At 32.0% G+C, this 23,874-nt stretch overlaps 1 protein-coding gene across 9 annotated transcripts in view; it reads right to left on the reverse strand.

Moving 5' to 3' along the window:
* The window catches only part of LOC126763272 (IQ motif and SEC7 domain-containing protein 3), a 176,980-nt gene that overhangs the window by 9,546 nt on the left and 143,560 nt on the right, over window positions 1–23,874 (reverse strand). For 5 of the 9 annotated variants that reach the window (XM_050480596.1, XM_050480593.1, XM_050480594.1 and 2 more), the window contains exons 2-4: window positions 14,950–15,546; window positions 2,083–2,378; window positions 535–790 (exon numbers count right to left, since the gene is read on the reverse strand). In XM_050480596.1, coding sequence (XP_050336553.1) covers window positions 535–790; window positions 2,083–2,378; window positions 14,950–15,167 — 770 coding nt within the window. In that variant the 5' untranslated portion in view covers window positions 15,168–15,546. Of the gene's footprint in view, window positions 1–534; window positions 791–2,082; window positions 2,379–10,206; window positions 10,333–14,949; window positions 15,547–23,874 lie in introns of those variants that run through there. The other 4 variants (XM_050480591.1, XM_050480600.1, XM_050480598.1 and 1 more) reach the window with 2 other exon arrangements.

A 23,874-nucleotide genomic window follows, 5' to 3' on the forward strand; every position in this document is an offset into this window, starting at 1 on the left:
GCTTAGTTATATTTCGTTGCTAGTTCGTGAATTCTTGGCCAAAAGTAATACTGTAACAATGCTTCAACCTCCACATTCGCTAGCAATGTCTAATTGTGTCTCGTTTCTATTTCCAAAAATAAAAAGAACCTTAGATGGCGGAGGGCTAAAAGTCATTGAAAGAGCTAAAGGCTATCCTAAAACTCGAGTTTGAAAAATGTTTAGACGATTGGGAGAAGCTCTAGCATAAGTGCATAATATCGAATGAGGACTATTTTGACAACATTAAAGTAGACAAATGAATAAATATTTTTATTTAAGTTCCTTAGCCTCAACAGGAAAATGCTAATGTTCTATGCATATATTAGACTTCAATTACCTATTAACAGTTCTTTTTATCAATAAACTCTTCACAAAAATTAAATATTCAACAACTGTCAGTTGCCTATATCACTTTGATTAGAGATTAAGTTTCCGTATCAACGTTAATGACAAATTATTTTCACATCTAATACAAAAATGAATAATTATAAATGGATTTTTATCAAGACTTACGCTGTCTGTGCACGTGCACGCTTCAGCACATCGCTCCCATTCCGTATGGAATTCTTCTTATGCATATTTTGCTGTATGGCTGATGGTGAAGTGCTGCCGGGACCGCCGCTGCCAGCCACACCAACCGCACCGCCGGTGCCAACACCGCTGCCGGCAATCACAACGGCACCACCGTGATGATGATGATGGCCATGCAGTAGATGGTGATGATGATGCTGGTGATGTAAGCTCACATGTTGGCCATGATGCATGCCACCTGTGTGGGGGGAGGGGTGTAAATAATGAAAAGGATGTTACCAAGAAATACATAAACATTTAGAGGAAGGAAAAATGAAAAGAAGATAATTAAGTTATAACACTCAGTGTCCATACATATCCGTTATAAATGTATAAAAAAATGCAACTTTTGAATTTTTTTTCAATACTTACCCCCTCAAATGTTAGTGATTGACATAAAAAATACTCCCTCAAGCCAGGCGCGGGAAGTTTCAAAGTTTGAAAAGTCAACTTTCTGAATATGTGATGGTTATTTTTGAGAAACGAAAATTAATTGGTGATAATTTAGTTTGAATGAAAAAACGAGAATCCAATGTTAACTGAATAGGAAACTAAAAAAACAAAGCGACTCCTTAGAGTTAAGCTACAGCGCCTGGCTTGAGGGAGAATTTTTTTGTAAATCACTAAAATTTGAGGGGGTAAGAGTTGAAAAAAAATTCAAACAAATTTTTGAAGCACCTTAATACATATAGTATATGTTTATGTATGTAAGTGTGAAAGCTAGTGTGCTTAGTAAAGCCGACTTTAACGCTCGCACACACAAATTATAGCACATACTTAAAGTTTACTTTTATTATGAATGCGGTTCAGTTTACATAAGACATATATATTAGGGTGTGTCATTCTGAGGCAACCTTTTTTCAACTGAAAAACAGGCTAAAAACTTTCGAAAATGTGAAAAAGAAAGTCACTCAAAAGATGAGCTCTTAATATTAATATTAAGAGGTGCCTATTTCAAGTTTTCTGTTTTCCATATAAATTACATGGAAAAAAAATAGTTTTTTTTGTGGTGGTTATTGTGCGGAGGTTATTATATGTGCGCGCGATGGCTGCCAGTAGGGATGGTAAACTCGATTCCGATTCTACTGGAAAATCGAGTTTTCTCGTAAAATAATCGATTTTTCGAATGTCAAGAATCGATTCTTAATCGACTTCGACTACTGAAGATCGATTCCGAAATATCGATTATTTTACGAGAAAACACGACCACAAAAAAAATGATTTTTTTTCCATGTAATTTATATGGAAAACAGAAAATTTGAAATAGGCACCTCTTAATATTAATATTAAGAGCTCATCTTTTGAGTGACTTTCTTTTTCACATTTTCGAAAGTTTTTAGCCTGTTTTTCAGTTGAAAAAAAAAGGTTGCCTCAGAATGACACACCCTAATATATATACTATATACATATAACCATTCATACATACATATAAGTAATATAAATACATATGTATATGTATGGTATATAAAAATGGCTGTGCGTCCAACTCACCAGTTCCCGTTGCTGCAGCGACTGCTGGCTGATGTGCAATTTGCTGTTGATGGCACGAGTTTGCATATTGTTGTTGTAGCTGCTGTGGATGATGTTGCTGGTAAATCATGTGCGATTGTTGCATTACGGGATAATTTATAGCAGCGCTGGAAGAGCTCGAGGGTATATAGTGTTGCTGCAGATAAACATAGCCGCCACAATCCGTTGACAATGTGGAACCGGACGTTGTGGAGCCCGATGGTGCGGCAATGTCATATTGGGTGGAACCGCTACGCTCGATGGATTTTTGTGGGAAACTAGAAAATATAAAGAATTCAATTCCAATTAGTTATTTACTGGAAATAAAATTGAAAAACTAAATAAATAAATGAACTAATAAATAAATTAAATTACGTCTGTAATTTAGTACATTGGAGATTTTTCTTCAGTAACAACTTAAATAGAAAGCTATACTAGACATCCATTTCAAGCAGATAGTAAAAGTTGAAATGTTCTAAAATACATACATACATGTATGTATGATACAACAACAAAATGTTTATATATACAATATATTTTCATTTAAACTAAATAAGCAAAAATTTAAATAAAAAGGAGAAAAAATACAAGTATTTTTTTTTAATTGGAGCAAACTAACAAAATGGCGACGATATCTTGGCTAACTAGATGAAAAAGTAAAGTTGGTCATTGCATATAGCGAAAGGTCTACGAAATAGATAGAACTTTTAATCGGAAAGCTAAGGCTGTACTCTTCACCTTGTCTCAAGAAAAGCTATAGATTCTGTGAAACATAATATTCACAGTTAATTACTTCACAAAATTATCTTGTTTTTGTTTCTTACTTTTTGCCTTAGTTTTACCTGAAATATAGGTGGATCTCCTGAAAGTCTGTGCCAAATGGCTTACTACTAATTAAAATTCAAATGAACTAATACAATTTAAATTTTGCAAGACTGTATCCTTGATTCATAAGACATCTTGACAGAAGCGGATTTCAAGTGATAATTTTCTTGAGATTTCATAAATAAAATTTAGACTATGACCTAATCAAAAGACTTAGATTTGTTTTTATCAATAGTTTTTCATCAATAATTTATTAACCTTTATTGTTTCGGAAGATACAATGAGTGGTAGACGTCAGAAACTTTTGAAACTTTTATATCAACCTTTTTATTGCAATTTTATTAGATTACAGATAGACCTCAGATTATGTATATTTAATTTCGCTTTATAAACGCTGCTTCGAAAGAGATAATGACATATTTTAGGTATGGTCCTTGAGTAATAATAGTACTAGTTACATTTTCCTTTCGGTAAATCTGTAATGCGTTCCAGGATATAGTGATATTACTGGTAATTGAAGCATATGATCTAGCCAGAGCAGGTATCACGCTACAATTAGACTCCAAAAAGAGGGAATTTATACGCCATGGCTGTTTGAAGATACTATGTAATCGAAAAACATATATCTTAGTTTTAATGGAGTCTTTCTCCAGATTTCTCAGCAACCAGGAAAATAATATAACATAATGGAATATGGATCGAACATGCCGTCTATTCAAATTCAAAAGGAATTAAATAAGAACTGGAGTAAGAGTACTAACAGGCCACAGTCTACTTGGCAGATATGGCAACAGACTGTGAAAACAACGTAATGACTATTGTAAAAGTTGTTAAGAGATAGAAGAAGAGGACACCATAATACACATCTTCTATGCGCATGTAAAGCTTTGTACAGGAAAATAATAGGTACTATCGGTTCTTGACAATATTTCGTAGTTACACAGATAAAACCTTTTGTATAAATGAACTTCATCAGAAGCACGGGGTGGTTCAGAAAGGACAAAATAAAGTGAGGGGGTTTTAGTCGCAGTTGTTTCACAATGAGCCTCTTAAAGGACAAGTGCGTCGAGGGACACCCACACTACCTATTTAAGATATTTTACATCAAATTTTTGCACAAAAAATTAATATATTTTTTTCTTTTGGTTTTTTTTTAATAAAATATCTTCCAAATCTTTAAATTTTTTTTACTAGAATGAAAATAATCAAATTTGCATTGTTTTTAAACTGTCAGTAATTTCTTTAATTTTCATCCATAATATTTACGTTGACTTGTTAGAACAACTACTGGACTATTTAATTTGGTTTGGAATTACTATATTTTTGTAAAACCACTTCAACAGATACACAAATACTAAAATTAAATCACACCAATAAAATAGTTGCAGTTTTCGATACACATTTCTTAGACAAGATTTGCCATTTGCATTTGTTGCACAGCACTGTCTTTCTATATATTTTTATTACATAGCATTTATTTGTTATTATCATTACTTTGCGCTTTTATTATTTTCGAAAGCAGCTGCGTGCCAATGGTAACTACTTTTAAACATCTTATAAAATTATTGCATATTTATAGATTTTTGTTGCAATTTTTCAAGACATTGTTGGTTATTTCGTTTTTTTTTTTGTGCATTGACGAAAAAATCAGGTCACCCTTTACTTTATTTATGTCTGTTTGTTGGCACACGGTTATCGGCTTTTGTACGAATTGGGGCGACAGACCAGCCAATACAATAAATTAATGCAATATCTTGCACCTGATTTCTGGTTATCTTTATTTATTTTGTTATTGGGTAAACTCAAAAACACGAACAGCTGTTTTGAAAGCCAAACCAGATGCAGGCGAAATAAAACGAAGACTGCGGCAAACTTGGCTTTTTATGGCGCTTTAAAATTTAATTTAAACAATTACACTTTTATTGATTAGTTAGTTTTTTCTTTTACAATTTCTTGTTACCTTTCACCAATTATAAAACCCGAAATGCAAATGATCATTCTGTCGCTCTTGTGGTAGCAAAAGAATACTTGCTAAATAGTATGTGTAAATCACAGCATTGAAGAAAACGTTTCTACGTAAAATTCTTTATGAAATATCATTTCTATCCGAATCACTACAACATTTCTACTCCGTTTCTAGGTGTTTACGCTGTCAAGGATACGTATAAACTAAAAGCGGTTTCGGCGGTAGTGCCTCTTCCTACTGCCACGCATGCGCAACACAGTGACGTTGAAAGTGATCGTGCGCAGCATAAATTTGTGCGCAGATACATATGTGTTCCCGACTGACTTAAGTTTAAGGTGACCAGTTAAAATTAAAAAATTTTAGTAATAAGAAAGTTAGGAATATAATACGTAGGTTTCTTTTTATTTTTCGGGATTTTGACAGCACTCACAACTTTATCGAAAAGTTTGACATGTTATACATACTAAAAAAGTTTTGACATACGTGAGCTATTATATATGGTAACTTAAAATATTCATCTCATCATCGATGAATTGTGGATTTACGCGTATGAGCCCGTAAGTACACAGCAATCGACTGTATGGTTGTTTCAAGATGGGCCGAATCCAACAAAAATTATTCGCGTACGAAGCACTTTCAAGCAAATGATTGCTTATTTTTTGAAAAAAATGGTTATGTCGTAACTATACCACTGGAGCAACGCAGTAAATTCTGTGTGGTATACCAACAATATTTTCCAGTTGTCTTTCAAAAACATATTAGGAAAACGAACCGCTATCGCACATAGTCTGAAACAACTGTATTCTTGAGAACTCAAAACATCAATTTGATTAGTTATCTACCGTATGGACCTGATTTGGCACCGAATTACTTCTTTTTATTCCCCTACGTAAAAAATAAACATATAGGTCAACGATAATTGAAGGGACGGTTGATGCGTTCAGAATGCATGTTTTGGAGATACCTCAATCAGAGTATCAAAAGTGCATCGACAATTGGTTAAAACGCCTGAAAAAAGTGTATAAATCGTAATGGGGGATATTTTGAAAAATACTACTGCGATTTTCAATGATAAATTTAAAAATTTTATAACAATAAAAAAATATATATACATATTAATCTCAGTTAGTGATTAAAATTTTTCTCTTAGCTGGTCACCTTAAACAACCCTCATAAGTGGCTTAAGAGCCATCGCACATTCGAGTCGAATTTATATAATGAAATGAGAAAAAAAACATACATACATGATACAAATGCATAGATCTTCACAGTCGATATATATATATATATATATGTATATGTAGTTATGAACAGCCATTTGGCAAGAAAAAGACATCCTTACAAACTGTTGGATATGTTATATCTACGAACCGGCGGCGTAAGAACGTTAAAGCAAGTGGAGAGGGATTTTTTTGTACTTATACTTTTTTGTATTAAAATGAAGTAGGAGAATAGCAAAGGTTTAGAGCAAGGAAAATAATACAGTGCCATAGAATATACTATATGTAGGTGCTTTTATGAAAGATTCTGTATAAATAATGAGGCTGAGTTCAGTGCAACAGGAAATAAGTAATTATGTTTGAGTTTCATATTAACTTTTGGAAAAAATAATAATATTTGCAAAGTTATTTACACATTTTTTATTAGAAAATATATTAATTTATGCTTTTAATAGAACTAATCATTATGTGAGGTAAGTAAAGTAAGATTAAAAGTAAAAGTAAAAATTAAAAGTAAAAGTAAAAAATTATTTTAAATATTAATCTATGCTACACAGCCGTGCCTTCAAATTCATGCTCCGAAAACATCATAAAACCAACGGAAATCAAATCCTGCATGCACTCTAACTAATATCTATAGAATTTCGGAAAATTTTGATTTTTTTTATAAAATCTTTAGCCCCATTTTTACAAAAACATTGATCCTAGAAGACTGATGAACTGACAAATTTGTGTCAGATTTTATTGTTCTTCGGGATTGTCGGATTGTTTGCGCGTTCACGTCAAAACTTAGTTGCAGTAATATACATACATATGTATGTACATATATTAGGGTGCTTTAAAAAAAAATTGAAATTTATTTTTTCAACTCTTACCCCCTCAAATGTTAGTGAATGACAACCAAAAAACCCCCCCCCCATCCAGGCGCTGTAGCTTAACTTTAAGTGGTCGCTTTTTTTTTTTAGGTTCCCATATATTTTACATAGGAATTATCGTTTTTTCATTCAAAATAAAATTTCACCAACTAATTTTCGTTTCTCAAAAATAACCATCACCTATTCAGAAAGTTCACTTTTCAAACTTTAAAAATTTCTGCGACAAATTGTTATTTAATATTTATGGAAATTTTGTATATCCTGACTGCTGGCCTAATATCATGGTTATAATTTTTAGATCTCCACAAAGCTGCCAACCGTGTTTTTCATATCCAAATTTATCTAACAATGTTTCTAAATTTTCATAAGTCTCTTTCAAATGAACAGAATGAGCGACTGGAACAGAAGCATACTGATTAGTGTTGTGTAAAAGAACACCTTTTAGACTCCGCTTCGAAGAATCTATAAAAAGTCTCCAATCTCCAGAATTATATTTTTACTCCTAACTTTTCAATAAGATCGGGGATATTCTTACAATAAACTAATGATTCTTCCTGACTAAAAAAAGGTACAAATTCTGCTTCACGTTTTCTATACCATGCAAAATATGTATTTGGAGCTAACAGATGTTTTGCATGAAGTCTAGATCCAAGAAGTTGAGCAGATTCTTTAGAAAGATTTAGGTCTCTAACTAAATCATTTAATTCACCTTGAGTAAATTTCTGTGGTTGATTTAAAATTGGTTCATAAACTTCCGTCGACTCTTGACCCTGTAAATTTTGTTCTGATGATGTTGAACTAAGATCAGATATTGAGCTTGGAAGGGGCACTGGCATGTCTGGACCATGTGGAATCGGCCGTGTAACTGAAGATACATTTGCGTAGACAATTTTATTTTTATTTGTAGCAATAAAACCTTTCACATTTGTACAGCAAAAATAATAATCATCAATATGATTTGTCTGCTCTTTCCATATCAAAGGTCTACCGAAAGGTAGATATTGTCTATGCGGTATGTCCACTGTCGTAATTGTTCAACACAAATAGTACAAACTACTTGCGGAGTCCACAGTTTTAGTTGTACTTTGAAGCCAAAATATGCATTATACGAATTTTCAACAAATTCAGTGATTTTCTGTTTTTGCTTTAAAGTCATAAAGTTTCCACAAATATAACAAAATGTATCCGCATTATTATGACACTTTCTTGAAGACATTCTGTTGTTTTAACAGTTTTTCAACAACAAATCTTGTATAAAATTTGTTGAACACTAAAAGTCAAACGTAAGAAATTTAAAACAAAAAACAAAAAAAAAACCTGATGTTAAAATGAGGTATAATTTCGTGATCAGCACTACCAAATTAGTGGAAAAAAATAATCAGAACTTGAACAAGGAAAATGAAACAGCTGAAAGAATTCTCGAGCTCAATCTTAACCAGGTGAAGCGCAGGTTACTTTTGGTTTACCAGAACACCTTGACAAAGAAGCAAAACACAACTCCACTAGCATTGAATTTGGATACACATTTAAGCGGTAAACATGTCTACAACAACAACAACGTAAATGTGCACATTGCATACAATAAAAGACCATAAAGCCTGCACAGCAGTAGCAACAAAGGTAGAATGATCACTGCCTGCAATAAAACAAAATTGCAGCAACAACAAAAAAGAAAGGCGAAAAAATTGTAGCAAAAGGTGCATCATTTTCGAACAAACAAAGCCGTATAAAAGCAGAAAGCAACTGCACCTGGCGTTTCACACACATGCATATGTATACGTATGTGTGTGTGAATAGAAAGGCAATACACAAATAGCAGGTAGCGGGAAAAATAAAGAAATGAAAAAACAAAGCGGAGATGAAGACAGAAACCAATTGCAAAAACTATTAGCTGATCCTGCGGCTCAAATGCTTATACAATAAAACAGGCAGGACAGATATGCAAGCCCACATGTGTTGGAATGTTTTTGTTTTTATTTTTATAAACCAACGTAACAGCATGGCGAGGAAAGGATATGCGTTGTTATTGTTGTTGTTGTAGCTGATGTATAATTTTGTGAATAGTATCGCATGAAAGCAAAACATCTGCTCCTGCACCTACAATTATATAAATAAACACTAATACATATATGTATGTGTGTGTGTAAAACGAAGAGAAACGCGGCAGCGAATGGACAGGCGAAGCTAACAAGGACATTAAGAAATTATGTACAATATTAATATGAAATGGATGCCTCTGTACATATGTACATACAGCTATGTTTTCAAATATAACATCGAGATCCTCGGCCCCCAAACAAAGCGACCTTGCCCTCGTTATTTCAAAGAATGCTTCGCCATCTCCAAGCTATCCATTCTATGTGTATTTTTGCAAACTCCATGCGCTTTACTACAAGTTTTGTAGTGAGAAGCGGCACTTTCTTAAGGCTGTGAGTAATAACATAGTTTGTCGTAGGTGACGGCGAACTGTCATTACACTAACATCTAAATTCAGTGTTTTTTCAGTTCAATTGCAGACGTACTTATGTAAATGGGTTTGCTTTGCATAGACTGGTTAAGGGTGCTATAATTGTTGGTGACCATTCCTCGCTTTCGGCCACGCGTTTCCACTTTCGGTTCATAATATAAAGCGTTTCGAATCATTTTCTCGGAAAAACCGAGAAATTTCATGACTTTAGAATATGTTTCACCTTTTGAAATCAACTTTGTTTATTACAATCCACTTTTCAGGCGTACAGTGTTTTCTCGGCCCATTTATGACCTAGTCAATATTAAAACATTAAACTTAACTAAAAATTAATAAAATAGTAATCTAATTTTCCCCTTCCATCGCAATTATTTAATCAAATTCTGAAATTGGTAAATGTTCAGGAGAGCGAACATGCACCAATTTTCACGGGAAATGTCTTAAAATTTTTGTTTTTAATTCTACTTTACGAATATATACGGCACATCATTTAAAAAAAGTATTTTTTTTTGTTATTAATGAAAAAATTCCATGTTTCGCGGTGTTCAACGTATACTTTCCGTCATTCACTTAAATTTTTTCTTATAATTATTTTTTTTCTTATGAACACACCGGTGATGGATCGACCAGGGTTATTTTTTTCGAGCGCTCGAATATCGAGAGTATCGATAATTCGAAAACGATCAGCGCATGAATCAATAGTGCACATTCGAATTTACAACAGTGGTGCCATGATTTCGAACATAATCTTGCCGTAATTGTTTTGTTGTGAAGTTTTTCATGTTTTTTTAGAATTATGCCAACGATGATATTATTTTGACTGCTCAAAATTAGACGCACAATGAAAAATTAAATCAAACTAATACTACTGTTTGAGTTTAAAACGAACTGTTCATACTACAGAAAACGAGCACATCACACCTAACAATATCCCACAGTGATTGCTGCCAGATCAGAAAAACAAAAATATATATTTTAAAATTCTACAGTACTGTGGTGCTACTTTTTTGTTGATATATAAACTACTTCATGTTAGAATCTGTAGCTCATCACATGGCAACTGCTCGTAGAGACTCGTGAACTTGCACTTATTGCCAATTACGTACACAAGCCGCATGTATAAATATGTATATAGTCATAAATACATATATATATATTTGCATATATTTACATATAGAACGCTTAGAAGCAAAAAAAAAAAAAAATATTACAGGAAAACATGCAAATGGAAAAATACATTTTTTTGATTGCTTTTAAGCACATCTATGTTTGTATGTTAGGGTGGAGCGTTTATAAGTTCGGAATTTTTTTAATTATAAAATAATGTCTGCAAATGGACAACGGTTAAATGAGACCACAGCCTAAGAAAATTTGATAATGTAAAAATTCAAGTTTCTGAAAAGAAGCAGAAAAAACGCATATTTTTATTTATTTTATTGAACACGGTATCTAAATTCAGGGTTATTAAAAATGCAAAAAATACAGAAACAACACATACTATAAAAAAATGGATTAACGGAAATTATTTTCATTCCGACATTGGTACAAATGGTTATCTTTATATTAGGTATATGGGGGCTAATGGAAGTATTGGTCCGATTCAACTTCATTCATTAAATTTTCATTCTTGACATACAAACATACCATTGTCAGAGAAGTACTATCCCTAAATATTAAGTATATATCTTAGAAATTGACCGATATTTTCGAACAAAAGTCAACTATAGGTACTAGGGTCCAAATATACGGTATCGAAGGGCTTGATTTTTTCAATTATAATTATATAATAATATTTTTGGTTGGATTTGAACAATTTTCTGTCATAAGATGACATACACTAAAGGCATTATTCGTGCAAAGTCTTATCCCTTTATAATAATTGCTTCTTGATTTGTGTACTGGAAAGTAAAAGAATCAAGTGGAATTTAAAATTGTGCTATATGAGGCCGATCACGCTTTTCTACGTACTCGACTTTGTTTTGTACTATGAAACCCGTATATAAAGTTTCAAGATATCTCAATTTTTACTCAAGTTACAGTTTGCACGGACAGACAGGCAGACAGACAGAAATCCGGTTTTCAACTTTTCTCATCACCCTGATCATTTATATACCTTTATATATAACCCTATATCTATCTAGATTAGTTTTAGGTGGCACGTACAACCGTTAGGTGAAGACAATTAAGGAAGGCTAAGTTAGGGTGTCACCGAACATTTTATACTCTCGCATGATAAAGTGATAATAATTTACATATTTTTTTATTTTGCTGTAAAATTAATTAGATTAGATCAATTTGTGTACTTTGAGTATTTAATTGTATTTTCATTTCCTAATGTATATATTATACAGAGAAGGCATCAGATGGAATTGAAAATAGCGTTATATTGGAAGAAGGCGTGGTTGTGAACCGATTTCACCCATATTTCGTATATATCATCAGGGTGTTAAGAAAATATTATGTGCCGAATTTCATTGAAATCGGTTGAGTAGTTCCTGAAATATGGCTTTTGGTCCATAAGTGGGCGGCGCCACGGGCCTGGGTGCAGCTTCCTTCTGCCACTTCTTCCGTAAAATTTAGTGTTTCTGACGTTTTTTGTTAGTCGGTTAACGCACTTTTAGTGATTTTCAACATAACCTTTGCATGGGGGGTGGGCGTGGTTATTATCCGATTTCTTCCATTTTCGAACTGCATATGGAAATGCCTGAAGGAAATGACTCTATAGAGTTTGGTTGACATAGCTATAGTAGTTTCCGAGATATGTACAAAAAACTTAGTGGGGGGCGGGGCCACGCCCACTTTTCCAAAAAAATTACGTCCAAATATGCCCCTTCCTAATGCGATCCTTTGTGCCAAATTTCACTTTAATATCTTTATTTTTGGCTTAGTTATGACACTTTATAGGTTTTCGGTTTCCGCCATTTTGTGGTCGTGGCAGTGGGCCGATTTTGCCCATCTTCGAACTTAACCTTCTTATGGAGCCAAGAAATACGTGAACCAAGTTTCATCATGATATCTCAATTTTTACTCAAGTTACAGCTTGCAAGGACGGACGGACGGACAGACAGACATCCGGATTTCAACTCTACTCGTCACCCTGATCATTTGGTATATATAACCCTATATCTGACTCTTTTAGTTTTAGGACTTACAAACAACAAACAAAACTATAATACTCTCCTTAGCAACTTTGTTCCGAGAGTATAAAAAGTATAATACTTTGTAGCAATTGGTTGCATGAGTATAAAAATGGAATGGCGCAACAAAAAATTTGTCAAGGTTTACTAAAATAAATTTTTGAAATTTTTCTTCTGAAAATTGAAGCGACATCTTTATATACATATGTATATGTATAGTATATCTATGTCCTTTTAAGTCGGTATCACTGCTAACAATAAATTTCTAAATAATAATTTGCTTCTTAATTTCTGGTATATATTTATATTTTTGTAGTAGCAATTTAAAAACATTTTACATACATATATTAAAATAACATTTTTTTGTAGGTCTGCTAAGAAGAAATTACGAAACAAATAAAAATAATAAATAAATAATCTAATAGAGTATATACTTACATACATATATTGATATTTGTGAATTTGTTTGTGTTCTCCGTATCCGCATTAGAGGCAAACAAATATAATTAGAGAAAGGAAAATTCTTTTGCCGCACACAGCTAGGCATATTTGAGCACTTACATATGTACATAAGAACGTGTGTATGAATGCATGTATGCATTTATGACGATCTGCGCTCCTATTAATATGCAACAAGTTGCAGTTGCCACTAGTTGCTGAACTTTGAAGCGCACCGCAAGACGCGCGCCATCGTCATACATTTAACTTACTCTTATGCATACAAATAGAAATGGACTTACAAACACACACAAATTAATTGGCGTGTGAATCCAAATACCTCAAAATTAAATCGGAAATTGCTATTAGAAAACCTTTACTTATACAGTAACTCTATATTTACACAATAAATATATATATGTATGTATATACCACATTTATTTATGTATATATATGTATATATATATATACATAAGGAGTATGTATTGCATGTCGGCAGTAATTTACTTTGAACTTTTAACTTTGACGACTGTCATGGATAACGCGATGAACTATTTTGTATGGAGTACAAAGTATAAATATTAAATGGCATATTGTAAACATATTATATTTTGTATGTATTATTGTAATACAGTAATTACTTTTAATAGCGAAATTACTTTCTTTGTTATATAAGTATAATTATATTTAACAACGGATATTAAAAACGCAAAAATGCCAATGAAATAAAATGTAATATTGATTGGTTCAAAGTTGAAAAAAAATCATTAACATTTTTAACATAGTATGCACGATGGTCCAATACTAACGCAAAAAATTGATAAAAAGCGGAATATCGAATATGCATTTGATTACTGTAAAAATTTCAGAAAAGCGCTTTAAAGTGTCCAAAGATGAAAATGAAAGCATTTGAAAGATGTTCCAGAATTGATGCTAAAATTCTAATCAGAGATAGAAGAGTTTTAAATATTTTTCGATTGCCTAATTACACCTATGGACATAGAGACCCCATGTTTCGAAGCTGGAGTTTACTAAGTACATATGTACATATATCAATTTTTCAACCTTTCATGCCCAATGTTCCCTATAGAAAACTCGAATTCTCTGCCTTAATCTGCCACTTATGGAAAGAGCATAGACACAAACAGCTATTAATTGGTATTAAAGTTGTCGCTTTTATAAAAATAACGAAAATTTTACCAAATTATGATTATTTTAATTTAATAAATTAGGTAGTCCTATGACGCATATAAAATAAAATATTTTGGTCCAAAGGTTTACTCTTCGAGGAAAATTATGCTAATAATTTTATGCAGACTTCTTAACCTAACATTCTACATTCTTAGTAATGTTTCGACCGTTTTATGTTAATGTTAAACATAATATTTTTTTAATATTGTGGCACCAGTCTTAAAACAAAATAATATTTCGCTGCAACAACCGCTATTTGAATAGAAGAGGATTACAAACAATTGTAGGCATACGTATATGTTTGTATGTATTCAACACTGCCAAAACACACTCATCCTAAAAGTAGGCACCTATTTGGTCGCACCACCAAAATGTCTCAAAGGATTACGCTAGCACAGTGCTGCCAAACAAAATCACCTATGTGTCAACATATCAACTGAAAATATGTGTCTTGCAGCAGAGAAGCATTTTGTTGTTTGTTAATGAGAATATAAATGAAGACGCTCAAAAAATGCACAAAAGAAAACAACAATTTAAGGCAGCTGTGTATTTTTGAAAGGAGGAAAACGTTCTGCGTGTTTACAAGCCGAAAAAGGAGTGACAATGACTACACAAATTTTGGGTTTTATGTTTATAATTTGTTTTTAGTTTTTTTTCACCTAATTGTAAACACGCATACAATAATAGCGTATTTTTTATTTCTTGCTTTTGGTTCTTTTTACTTGCTTACCTCACTGTCGTAACGTGATGCGATGTATGGGTGCGCGTCTCTTTGTGTCGTGTCGAGTAACTGACAACAGTCACGTGACGTGTCGCGGTGCGCACCACACGTCGAACTCGGCTGCGACCGTCGCCGACAACAACAACAATCGGCGGCGGTTTCTCATTACCATATTGTAGGAAGGATTCGGAATTGCCTTTACTTTCATACAACTCGGTTTCGGACATAGTCACAACACCGCAGCTGGTTAGGAAGTGCAATTTGGTTTGGTCGTTTCCTTTAGTCGTTTAATCAAATGTCTTTAGTTCGGGTGTAATTTTTTCGGCGTACTATGTTGTGTTGTTGTTGCTTTTTTTATTTTCGTAATAATTTATTTACACTGTTCGTTTAGTTTTGACTTTATATTTAATTTTCTTTTGTTTTACATACACTTCGTTTATCTTTGGTTTTGTTGTTGTTTTTGTTTCTTAACTTATGTTTATTTTTCCACTTTTTTCGTCTTCTTTTTGCTCGTTTTCAATTCGTATTTGTTCGTGAAATATTTACTGTTTTTGCTTTTGTTTTTGCAATTGTTAACTTTTCGCACATTTTATTAGATTCCATGATCTATTTGCGCAAATCCGACATTTTTATAAAAGATTAGATTAGGTTTTCAAATTATGAAAGTAAGAGAAAATTGTTAATTTTTATTGTTTTTGTTGCTTTGTTGTGAATATTAAATTGGCAAATCAGGCGGTTGTGGTCGTGATTGTTGTATTTTCACAGCATGATTTGAAAATTGTTAACATATTGTTGATATTGTAACGGTTGTGTAGTCACATGAGAGGTGATAATTTTTTTGTGTTTACTAATTTAAAAAAAAAAGTAACAACAACTAAAACTTTTGGTTTTCACTTTTTCGATTATATTATCATCATAAATACATATACAATTTCTCTGTGTAGGGAACACTTAAAACAAAATACGAACAATAAAAAAAGTTCAAATGAATAAAATAAATCCTCTAACATGTATACTATATAAATGTGGAAATAAATATACATACATACTTGTATATCTTATGAAACTATTTTAAAACAATCTCATAAAAAATAAACAATTTTAAGCATATTTTTGCTGAAACTGAATTTTCAGAAATTTCCCACAATGTTCTTTAGACAGGTATTTAATTGAATTTCAAGAGTATCTTCTTTGTCATTGGTTTTTAAATAATTTCTCGTGTTATTGAAGCAAACATCTTGAAAATTTTGTTCAAAACAAGTTCTGTCGAACAAGTTTTTAAGGGATTATCTCAATGTGACCCTCCCAAAAATCGCTGATTTTTCGCGATTTTTCTTTTGTTTTATATTTGAATTAACTAATCAGTCCCATTTTTTACAAATAAATACATTCATGACGAATACAAAATCATTTTTTTTTATCTTTATTTGTTGGGTGTATGATAAATTGTTCAAATACCACATAATTTTTCTGTACGATGTCCACGATTGCGGCCGCAATTTTGGTCTAAAACAAAATTTTTAAAAAGATTATTAATCTGTAGGAAAGTTTTTATTTTTTTGGAACCAAAATGTACACACCAAATTGAACTGATATCTTCAAACCATTCTGAAGGAGAAACCGTTTTGAAAAACACCTTTCTGCGTTTAAAGATTGTTCCCCACTCTGAATGAATTTGAATTTCGATTTCAAAATTTGAGAGAATGTTTATTATAGTGTATACTATCCGATAATGCAACAAAAAAAAAAACGATTTCTCTAAAATTTCGTATTGAGACGATCCCTTAATAAACGATTTGCATCATATTCGGTAGGGTTTTGGATTCGATGAAAGCAAATATGGACCCATCAACGTGATATAAACTGTGAAAAAGAAGTACTCTTACAAAAAACATCCCCCGAAAAACGTCTTTAAATTATCGAAATTGGTAAGTATGTATGTGAAGAATTCGGCAATAAGTACGATATTGATTTGAAGCCTAAAAGTCATGTACAATTTTGATTGAGCTGTTTTGGTGATACGTTGCTCCCTAGTACGTAGGCATATCTCTTCTTTTAAGGCGTGTTTGATCGCAGGAATGTACTAAAGCATTAGCCAAAGGGTTTGGGTGATCTCGGAGTTTAGATATTATTTAATTCTGGTATCTTCTACTTCTTTCTTTACCTTATGAATACCAAGGTCGTTATGGATATTGTCGTTACGCATGTACCATGGTGAACACGTGATTGTTCTAAGCATTTTCGATTGGAACCTTTGTATTATATCAATATTAGTTGCACAGGTCGTACCCCACAGTTGAATGCCATACATTCAAATCGACTTTATGACCGCATTATATAAAAGCACTTTGTTGTCTAGGCTAAGTTTAGAGTTTTTATTTAAAAGCCAATTTAAATTTGCAGCTCTAATCGTCATACATGTTATTTTACTAGAGATGTGTTTTCTCCACGTGAGCCTTCTATCTAGGTGAATACCAAGATATGTGACTTCGTTCGCTTGGGGTACTAAAATATTGTTTATATTATAATATTGTTTTACTGCCGGGCACATTTTTGGTCTAAGCGAAAATGTAACATGCTTACCCTTCTGTTCATTCACATTTATTCGCCAGTTCGCTAGCCAATGTGGAAATTTTTTTATTTCAAAAATCTCAGATTATAAATTAAAAAATAAGAATTTAATCCAAACATTTTGGACTTGAGGGACTTACAAAACAAAAAAAAGGAAGTCAAATATAAATTTAATTATTTTTTAATGCATTATTTGCAACCCTACTTATGGTACGTCTAACCCTTTATAAGAGTAAATAATGATGAACGAGGATAAAGGTAGAAATCAAACCAAATGACACTTGATTTCGGTTGGAATAATATGACAATTTATTTAAGACTAATTGTGGAAAGAAGAAGGGTAATTATTGATACTGTGAAAAGATATGGTTTTAAGAATTATGCAATCTAAATATACACCATCCATAAGTTTTCTATGGAATTAATGTCAGGCGACTGAGCAGGCGACGACATAACCTCAACTTTATTGACCCGAAGCCATTCTTTTGCTGATTTTTTCTTTTTTTTTGCTTACATTCCTTTGTCCACAAAATATTTCTAAATTTCTCTAGTTGCCAGTTGCCATGTTCCTTGGCGAATTGGAACCGTCCTCTAATTATGTTTCTATGTCAACAATGGAAAATTTCGCGGACTCCGCGCAAATAAATTATATTCCAATAAACGTCTACGAACTGTTACGTCACTAACATCAAGATCTAGACGCTTCTTTATTTCTCTAGACGATCTTTTGGGATCTTTTTTAGACGACTGGAGTATGCGTCGATCGATTTCTTTAATAGTTTTGCGTTTTCGTCCACGTCTTTAGGCATTATTTTTGTAGGACATGGAATTTGATATCATTTAATCGGAGCACCCGAGTATTTCTTCAATTTATTTATAAGTTTTCTCGTTTTTTTCTGAGATTTTTAATGATTTCACGCAATAGCATTAAAAATATTTCTTGAAAAGTTCTTCACGTTCATGTTCTGACATAATAATAACTCTCCCCAAACGGTTTAGATAAGTTGGCTTTTTCAGCAACGTTCAACGCAGTAAATTTGTTTCAACAACAAGTAGCATGAGTCACACGACTCCATATTCATATATGTATGTACATACATTTCAATATTTACTCTAAAAAATTACGAAAATATCCAGATCTTAGAAGGTAAGCGAATGAATCACAGCTTTGCAACTTTTACCAGCGCGACACTCGGAAACACTAGGTTATAGGAAGAGAGATAGAGGACGAGAGAGAGAGAGGCGGTAAACGCGACATGCATCATTGCGCTACCAACCAAGCAATAAGCTGAAAATTAAGCGTACACACATATACTCGTATAAATATATGTACATATGTATATCTATATACATAATTTAAGTCATGGTGGGGTGTTAATTACAAAATCACTGCTGCAAAACTTGAAATGCCTAAAACAGCTAATGAAATAAGAATAGCTACATACATACAAATGTACACATGTCAGTCTGTACACATGTACATACATATACATATACAGTGGACCAATAAAGTTTACATACACCTAGTTCTATTAAATTTCGACACGTTTATTTGTTTCAAAATGGATAAATTTTGTGGTTTTTTTCTATCCATTTCATGATATGTATATTTAGCATTAAATATAGCATATCAAAATATTTTTTTTTTACACAAATAAAAAAAATTTAAGTTAAAGCTTAAAATGAGCATAATTTATATCAAAAAAGTTTACGTACACTTATGAATGTTTACATAAAACAAAAGTAATTACAATACTTTTAACGGTTTTTGGCCTACATTTTGTTGCTATTACTGTCCCTAGACATCGTTGTATGCTCCCCACTCAATTTCTAGTATTATTTCCGGATATTTTGACCCATTAAGTCCATGATCCAGCTTTTTGGCCTTATTTTGATGAAATTCGATGTTTTCGAATACGGTTTTCCAAAAAGTTCCAGATATTTTGAATAGGATTAATGTCTAGCGATTGCGGGACCTATGGAGTTATTTTTATTTCCATAACAACCCTTCACGTACAAGATAAAGTTGTGTGTTTTGGGTCGTTATCCTGTGGTAAATAGAAATGGCTGCTATTAACAGCCGATTTAAGCACACTTAAAATTTAAATCTTTTTCTTAAAATGCTCAGATACACATGCTTATATATTTTTGAAATGTACACAAAAAAATAAATCCCCAAACAGTAAGGAATTTGTTGAAGAGTGCTGGTTATCATAGACGAGTCGCGCGTCGTCAGCCATACATATATAAAGTTAATAAAAAGAAAATGTCGGCGTTTGCTAAACAATATTTAAACAAACCGTATTGGTTTTGGGAAAACATTGTGTTCACCGACGATTCAAAATTTAATAAATTTGGTTCGAATAGATCACGAAAAGTGTGGAGAAAGATCAATGAAGAGTCGCAAGGACAAAATGTATTGCCAATGGTAGAGCACTGTGGGGGTAATGTTATGGTTTGCGGGTGTATGGATGCATCTAGAGTTGGACATTTGGACTTTATTAGTGAAAACATGGATAAGCATATGTATCTGAACATTTTAGGACAAAAATTTAAATTTTAAGTGTGCTTAAATCGGCTGTTCATAGCAGCAAAACCAATTTCCAACAGGATACCGACCCAAAATACATGTCTTATCTTGTACTTGAATGGTTGTTATGGAAATAAAAATAACTCCATAGGTCCCGCAATCACTAGACATTAATCCTATTCAAAATATCTGGAACTTTTTGGAAAACCGTATTCGAAAACATCGAATTTCATCAAAATAAGGCCAAAAAGCTGGATCGTGGACTTAGTGGGTCAAAATATCCGGAAATAATTCTAGAAATTGAGTGAGGAGCATACAACGATGTCTAGGGACAGTAATAGCAACAAAATGTAGGCCAAAAACCGTTAAAAGTATTGTAATTACTTTTGTTTTATGTAAACATTCATAAGTGTACGTAAACTTTTTTGATATAAATTATGCTCATTTTAAGCTTTAACTTAAATTTTTTTTATTTGTGTAAAAAAAAAAATATTTTGATATGCTATATTTAATGTTAAATATACATATTTTGAAATGGATAGAAAAAACCACAAAATTTATTAATTTTGAAACAAATAAACGTGTCGAAATTTAATAGAACTAGGTGTATGTAAACTTTATTGGTCCACTGTATATATACATATGTAAATTTCTTGTAAGTTAAATGGTTTAAAAGTTGTTACTTTCATTATTTTAGCGTAGGCAACAAAAACAAACTTGTACAAGTAATTATAGTTAGCTGTTTTAATTTTTGAAAACATACATACACACACAAACACGCGCATAAATGTATTTATACAATTCTATACATGTACATACATACATATGTATATGTATGTGGTGGTCGCCGTTAATGTCAAAGCACATGGCTGGCTGTCTTTACATAAGCGCTTGCGTACTTAGCGCTACTCATGCGTTTGAGATTTTCATATTTTAATGCAACAAAGCAAATAAGTGCATTGTTGTGTATAATGTGCATTAGAGTGATTCAAAAAAAAAAATTTTTTTTTCGTTTAGTACTCGGAAAAATAGGTTCCTAGACACCTCTAAGAAAGCCTCTCCAAACATGAGTTTTTAATTGTAACGGGAAGGTCCTCCTACATACAGTTTTCTATTTTTTCTTATTATCAGGTAGAAAAATTTATATCTCGCTTCCAATTACTTGAAAAAATTTCTTGTTCCTAAGATTTTGTTGGAAATTGAATGCTCTACAAAAAAGGTCTATTATGATTTTTTCGTAAACCCAAACGTTTAAAAGATATTAACAGTTAAAGTTTGATTATTTTTGGGAAATTTTTTTATTTCTTATGAATTTTATAACTCAATGAAAAAAAATTATTATGAATGATGAAATTGACAGTTTTGTAGGAAATTTACTACTCTATAAAAATGGTCTTATTTGATTTTCGATTAAGTTAAGCGTTTACGAGATATTCATCGTCAAACATCAATGCATATTAGGGTGGATCAAAAAAAATTTTTTTTTTTTCGTTTGGTACTCTGAAAAATAGATTCCTAGACACCTCTAAGAAAGCCTCTCCAAAAATCTATTCATAATAATTTTTTTTCATTGAGTTATAAAATTCATAAGAAATAAAAAATTTTCCCAAAAATAAACAAACTTTAACTGTTAATATCTTTTAAACGTTTGGGTTTACGAAAAAATCATAATAGACCTTTTTTGTAGAGCATTCAATTTCCAACAAAATCTTAGGAACAAGAAATTTTATCAAGTAATTTGAAGCGAGATATAAATTTTTCTACCTGATAATAAGAAAAAATAGAAAACTGTATGTAGGAGGACCTTCCTGTTACAATTAAAAACTCATATTTGGAGAGGCTTTCTTAGAGGTGTCTAGGAACCTATTTTTCCGAGTACCAAACGAAAAAAAAAATTTTTTTTTGAATCACTCTAATGTGCATTTTATATACATATGTACATACATATGCAAATGCGAAATCAATAATGCATAAAAAATTAGCAGTAACACTTTGCGTTGAATTCAGTTGCATACAGTAGCGGCAAGCTACGAAAGTGCAAAATCAATTTTATTAGTTATATTAGCCAACTAATATTAATATTTCTGGCATCAGCAAATAGATATATGTAGAGTAAAGAGTAATTTGTTTTCTTAATAAAGGCAATTTAAAACATATCATATTTACCAGTTTGCCTAAGTATGAGGGCAGTCTAATAATTAATTGTTCTTAATTATTTCTGTCCGTTGGCCACACTATCGTTTGAGAAATTTACTTTTTAAAAATTCCTTTGTTAATAACAATCTGCCTAACTCCTAGTTTCATTTTCCCCGGTGCCCTTCAAGGAATTTAGAAAAATAGAGAAACTCAATTCAAGGCTTTTGTATACTGTATGTCCCTTTCGATGACGGCCGTCAAAAATTGGTTTATTCAAAATCCGTAAATAACTATCTTTATTTCGAATATGAAAATGTTAACGTATTTATAGATTTTTTACGGAAAATATCGAAATATTTATTTTCTACCATCCAAATTGCTGTACAACATTTATCGTTATATTTTAAACAAAGTCATTTAAATTTTTTTGGGTAATTTCAGAAACTTAATGGTTGAACTAGAAGACAACTCTTCTATACAGCATAGATAATAATACTTTAGTTTAGAAGACCATCGTTTTTATTAGTTCTTAATAACGTTTTTGCAAATTGTTTTTGTGAAGAATTATTATTTGTATTGTAATAAAATTTTTACTGGCATATGTTTTATTTTATTCTTATTTACACTGTATTCTTGAAAATTAATTAATAAAGCAATAAGTTGTATTTTTAATTGTTTATTATTTCTTATGGCTTTCATTTTACTTGGTTTAAGCACTGAACTGCAGTGGGCGATCAAGAAGAATATTCTTAGTTTTCGAAAACCCCGAACTAATAAAATCTATGTGTGCTTTGTGCACTGAATCCATTGGTTATCATAAGCACAGTTAAGTTAATGAATATGAAATTAAATTAGCAAACAAAAACTTGTTTTCGCGTACTCTCAAACATACATGTACATATCTACATATATATAAGTATATATTTATGTGTATATGTGTGCAAGTTCGTTTCAAGTTGGCAACTTTTTGTGTAGGAATTCCAGTTAAGGATTACATATTAAGTATTTTTCGTTTTTATAAGCTTACCATCGTAAGCTATTACATGCTTTTCGACATTTTAAATGGCACATACAAATATACATAGTATGTATTTTCATAAATAATTTTATATATGTATGTATGTACATATGTACATATGTAGGTGTGCATATGTACATACAGTGGTGGTCATATACTTAGCACACATCACTCTACCTAAATGCAAACGATGTTTTCTTCGTAATGTTACAAAATTCAAAGGCGCCACTTTGTCTAGACATGATCAAGGCGCCAAGCTAAGATATCGCAAAGTTTCGTCGCTTTTTTTTTGCTACTGTCTTAAATAGAAGGATTATTCAACGATCAGCAGCTTTTGGGAGTGGACACATATTTAGCACACTTCTTAGACTGTCGAAGTTTTTTAAAGTTTTAAGAAATATTTATTTTCGAATACAAAAAATTTTGTTGGTGAGAGATTATTTAATATAAAAACTGTGGTTTTGAATTAAATTTAAATTTAAATTTACTGATTGGATATGGCTAGAGGTTTGTGTTGCACGGAAGAAAAGCGGGCTATAATTGTGAAGTTAAGAAGTGAAGGGCAGTCGGTAACCCAGATTGCAAAAACGCTTGGGTGTTCAAGGAAGCTCATTTATAACGCAATTAAACATTTTGACGAATTTGGGACAGTTAAATCCGCGGTGCGAGCTCCTAGGCC

Source organism: Bactrocera neohumeralis, chromosome 6 (genome assembly GCF_024586455.1).
Source record: "Bactrocera neohumeralis isolate Rockhampton chromosome 6, APGP_CSIRO_Bneo_wtdbg2-racon-allhic-juicebox.fasta_v2, whole genome shotgun sequence".
Classification (NCBI taxonomy): Eukaryota; Metazoa; Arthropoda; class Insecta; order Diptera; family Tephritidae; genus Bactrocera; species Bactrocera neohumeralis.